The 5,257-nt window shown below is 45.9% G+C and overlaps 1 protein-coding gene across 1 annotated transcript; it reads right to left on the bottom strand.

Annotated features, from left to right (window-relative positions):
• Positions 1-291: 291 nt before the first annotated feature.
• LOC114064059 (cytoglobin-1-like) lies at positions 292-4,522 on the bottom strand. Its single transcript, XM_027896744.1, has 3 exons — positions 3,887-4,522; positions 1,089-1,320; positions 292-502 (listed from the first exon to the last, which is right to left on the bottom strand). Exons 1-3 carry the CDS (start codon positions 3,979-3,981, stop codon positions 374-376), a joined length of 456 nt encoding a protein of 151 aa, XP_027752545.1. The 5' UTR covers positions 3,982-4,522; the 3' UTR covers positions 292-373.
• Between the last annotated feature and the right edge of the window lie 735 nt (positions 4,523-5,257).

Here is a 5,257-nt window from a genome sequence, read left to right as displayed (position 1 = left end):
ATGAGTTAAAGAGCTGCTGCGCTGCTGGAAGGAGCAAGTCTTTCTTTTAGGAATAGCAAGCTTAAAGTCATCATCTTAAAATGTAATCTAAAGGGACAGTGGCCAGAGGAACCCACCTGGAGCACTGAAACTGCAAAACACATTAGGATTGGTTGACTTTCATGTATCTGTGGGTTTTGTTTAGCTGTAGAAACTCATTTTGCTAAGGAAATAATTGACATTGATATCTACATTGTATAAGCCTTTTTTCTTGCCTTTTTTTTTTTTTTTTTAATATATATTTACATTTTCATTCTTCCAGCTGGGGCTGGGAGCCCAAAAGCAACAAATCAGTGCTGTCAAGATGTTTGAAGAGCACGGAGGGTGCACATCCTCACCAACCCTCCTCTTTGTAGACATTATTCAGGTGAGTGCAGATTTCATTGGTCACCTTCTCAAAGGAAGCTTTGCAGTCTCCACCAAATTTCTCTTCCATCAATTGTAAGATAATGTCACAGATAATCTAAACAAGGACAAGGGAAGAAAAAAACAGTGTGAACTTTCCTCCACATTAGAGGCATAAGAGCAAAACATGTATCTTTAGTTGGGACTCTCGGAAGGCAGAAAGGGGTCCAAGAGCTATTTGCAGCATCTTGCTTGCAGGGCTTGTAACAGGGCATTGAAATTATGGTGCATTATAGAATTCACAAAAAACGGCAGTCACTGCTGCTGGTTTTTTTTAGCTGTCTTGTGTATCTAGTTATTGTTGACTGCACCTATCACTTAAAGATGGCTGTACAGGACAGATTCACCTGGTCCATCCATTGCAATCGTTCTCCTATCAGTGGACTGTCCTAAATGCTTAGAGGCCACAAGAAGCCCCATGTTGGACACTTATGGAATACATGGCTTGAGGGGCTAAGTTTCTTCCTGATCTTTCCTGCCTGTTAACTATCTAGCCCTCTGTAGCAATGAAGACTCTTTTGTCCCTATAGCCACTAGGTAGGTGGTATACTAAGAAATGCCTGTTTTCCTCAGTTCTACTCCTCAAAGGGGAAAACATCCTCCCCTCACAATTACACCCCTTGGGAAGAGGGCTACTTGCTCACCCTAAAGTTTTTGGGGTCAATCTTCAGCTGGGTGGCATGTTTCTTGCCGAGTGGGTTCACTATCCCAAGAAAAGCCTCGGAGTTGTCCAGGTGTTGCACCATGTCATTGATGGCAGTGAAAACCTTCTTGCCGTGGCCCCTGACTTGATCTGACTGTTTCATCTCTTCAGCAGAGTCCATGCCTTTGAAATGTGTGAAGTAGGACTTGGTGTCTGGGTGCTCAGTAAACATCCTGTTGAGAAATGAGAGACATCCTAACTGGTGAACCCAGGCATCAATGCAGATATGGCTAAATGTTCCAGGCCTCATCTTATGCATTTATTGCCCTTTTTCCTTCTCTTTATTAGGACGGGCACCTCTGTCCCCTCCATTTCTTGTTTCTGCTTTGCCTTTTGCATCTGTCCACAGCACCCCATGCCCATGGCAGCCTGTCCCTTGCTTCGCCTTTCCTTCAGTGTTAACTTTGTGTTAGATTACTTGGACAGAGAAGTGGGAGCACGTTCACATGAGGTAAGTGTGACAGCATAATATTCCCAAAGATGTTCTGGACAGCAGATATGACCGCTGTGATTCTGATGGGTGTTTTCATGGAGAAAAACTACTATTAGTTTTGTTTATTAACCCCTTCCTAGAGTCCATCCCAAAGCTTTCTTCCTGCCTGCAATGGATTGCTGTTTGACTATGGGTTTGACTATGATTTGACTACTGCTCATTTCATTTATTCAAAAGTAACACAATTCAATATGTTTAAAATTGCCTTTAATCAATTATAGCCATCTTCATCAAGCTCTTAAAAAAACAGTTTACTCCATTGAGTAAACCAATTGTCCCCCTGAAATATCAATAGCAAATTCCAGATTGCATTTCACAGAGTCACGGAGTGATTGGGCTTGAAGGAACCTCTGGAGGTCATTTAGTTCAACCCCACTGGTCAAACCAGTTGCCCAGATAGCTTTTGAGTACCTCCATGGGTGGAGACTCTACAACCTCTCCGGGCAACCTGCACCAGTGCTCAGCTGCCCTCACAGTAAAAAAGTGTTTCCTGACGTTCAGAGGGAACCTCCTGTGTTTCAGTTTGTGCCCATTGACTCTGGTCCTGTTTCTTGGCACCACTGAGAAGAGGCAGGTTCTGCCTGCCTTGTAGTCTTCCTTCAGGTTTTTATATACATATTGATAATCTCCCCCTGAGCCTTCTCTTCTCCAGGCTGAACAGTCACAACTCTCTCGGCCTTTCCTCATACGAGAGATACTCCAAAGCCCTAATCATCTTCCCGGCCCTTCACTTGACCCTTTCCAGTATGGCCATGTCTCTCTTCAACTGGGGAGCCTTGAACTTCTCTATAGGCAGGTCTGGGGCTGTAGGACTCTCAAGCAAAACCTTCTGAAGTAAATTACCCCAGGGAGCCAAGCTACTGGATGCTACTTGCCTTTTATGGCTGCACTCCTGACCCTAACTGGCCTTCAGGTTGTGAAGATTGCAGAAGGAAAGAGCAGTGAGTAACACTCTTTGAGGGTAATCCAGGCATAAGATGTGATATACAAGAAAGCCAGAGGGAGGGGTAGAGGTCTGATAACCAGAAATAGTATTTGCACTGATCAGTGCTCATGGAGGTGAATAAAAGTCCCAGATGAGTGAGGGATATGTGAAAGGGAAACAGTATGAAAACAGAGAGGAAAGCCCATAAGAAAGTGTGGGGTGATGGATAGAGTTAAACCTATACATCAATCGGAAATAAAAAGTATTTATGGTTAGAGCCACTCAAACTCCACCCAAAACATAAGTACAAAAGTAAGCTGGGGATAGGGGGAAAGTGGGAGAAGACCTCCATTGAAACTGCTGGGATCAGTCGACTGGCGGAGTCCATCTTCTCCCACCCCAGAGGGACGCCTTGGGTGGGAAATATACTCTGTGTGCGTTAAATGCTGCTTTTAGTACTAGAGCTTTTGCTTATGCTTACCCCATAGCATATTAGTTAGATTGCTTTGTATGAGAGCTTGTGCTTGTTTAATATATGTATCAGCAGGTTGCTTTAAGACATATTTTTGCAGTAGGCACTATCACCAACAACCTTCAAACCTTATTAATCTGTTACAAATTGTATTAATAAAAAGTGTTACTTGTAAACTGTTAAAGCGAGTCCTTGCAGGTGCCACCAGTGGATAACACCTTGGCAGGAGCTGCTGAGGGGTCTGGGCTCTGTTGAGTTCCCCCTAACAAGGGAGGATGGAATCCTCCAATCTTGTGAATCTGTTGGTGAAGGGTCTCATTCCAAGATGCTGACTGACTGTCGGGCACCAGGGTCTCAACTCTCCTGGGGATACCAACAGACAAAAATCTAAACTCCCACCTTTCACGTGACAGAATGGTGCAAAAAAAAATGGAATAGATGGACTGGACTGGAAAGGCTGAAGGAGAATGAGAAGTGAAATACTTAGAAGTCAACAAAAATCGTTAAAGGAGTTTAGAGGTAAAGAGGAAGAGGGAAATAAGGTCCACGTTTTATTCCCATTCTCTGTCATACCACACTTTCTTTTCTTTACTTTAAATGGGTAAAGAAATTGTTCTTTTTTCTTTTTCTTTCCCCACCTCCTTCCTCCTTTCCTTTTATTTTTCCTTGTGTGGATTGCTCCTCTTCCCTTTTTCCTCCCTGAGATGGGATAAACCACAGCAGATCAAAACATTCCCAGCAAGGGCTGCATGAAAAACATCAAGATGTGCTCCTAGGCCTTAACTTCATCCTTCTTGGTGTTCCTCCTTCAACCTGCTGGCGTAGCAATTGGATGGGCTCCTTCCTTACCTGACCAGCACAGTTGTCCCGTTGTCCTCAGCATCCACATACATCTTCTCCCAGGCACCCCGGGCACTTTGCACCTCTGCTTCAGAGAATGACATGGTGGAGGAGATGCTGGCAACGAAGGGTGCAGCAGGAGGGAGAAGGACAGGGAGGTCCTGGCAGGGTCTTTCTGCTCCAGGTCTCTCTTCAAGGCTCTCTAAATACTGCCCTGGGGATTTAAGATATCTTGAAGGGACTCTTTGTCTCCGTTCCCCTCAGTCACATTTCTGCAGGCTTTAGGGCTACCTAATCGCTTTTAATCAGGAAAGAAACTAACCACATGAGGAGGGAGGACAAGCCCTCTCACCGTGGGTCAAGTGCCACAGCAAAGGTCTCACTGTCTGAGAAGAGAAAGGGGAAAAAGGGCAGTTTTCAGACGTGAAGAAAAAGATCAATTCTCCTCCCCTCTCACCCTTGCCAAAGCCAGTGCTTGGCTCCTGTTCCCTGAGGGATATCGTTGCCCAAGCACTAATTTTCCTGGTTTTCTCCCAAGAGCGCTGCTGTGCTGTGGGCACTGTGGTGTCCTTATGTCCCCTCTTCCCAGCACTCTTTTGTCCTTCAGTACAAAGTTCCCGTTTCCAGGTCCAGCAACTGTCTCCAGTCCTGTTTCCCGTCGTGGTCACTGCTTCCCCCACAGCCCTCTGATTTTGCGGGGATTCACTCCGCAGCTGCTCCTGGCTTTGGTCTCGTGTGGGTGGGAGCTCCAAATGACAGCATTGCAAGGACAGTGATGGCAGCATGACACAGCATCCATGGCCACAGTGCCCTAAAAAGCCGCCTCATTATAACACAGGAGATAAATGGTTCGGCACAGCCAAGCCAGGAACACACTGCCCTAATCCTCTTGGCTTGCAGCTGGGATCTCTGTCTTATCTCTAAGGCCGGCCTGCCTGGCAGAGAGATAAGGGACAGGAGAAGGGCCAGCATGGAGCTGCAAATGGGATCCATGAGCCTCTTATCATCATGGTCACTTGGATCTGGAGGCAAAAAAATTTTTTGGATTATCCATGCCTGGGCTTAACCTCTGGTAGGAATGTTCTGGTTAAGTCCAGGGCACACACACAGAATAAGGGCTAAGGGGCATGAGAAACTGCTGCTGGATGCCGAGCACAGACAAAACCTCATATTGTTTGGGCTGGGTTAGAGGAGGGAAGAAACAGATGTGAGGGGGAAATATGCAGCACGGCAAGCAAAACCAGCCTGAAACCCCAGGGCAGACTGATATCCTGGGGCAGAAGGAAATTGCTGGCTCCAAACACAGAGTTTGACTTGCTGAGGTTGTATCCCACCATTGCTGGGGGATGCCCCAAATGAATTCACTGAAACTTGCCCCTG

The sequence above is a fragment of the Empidonax traillii genome, unplaced genomic scaffold (genome assembly GCF_003031625.1).
Source record: "Empidonax traillii isolate 1590-97213 ecotype Southwest subspecies unplaced genomic scaffold, ASM303162v1 scaffold515:size447783, whole genome shotgun sequence".
Taxonomy (NCBI): domain Eukaryota; kingdom Metazoa; phylum Chordata; class Aves; order Passeriformes; family Tyrannidae; genus Empidonax; species Empidonax traillii.
Note: the sequence above shows the minus strand (reverse complement) of the source record. Positions and strands in the feature narration are given on the sequence as shown.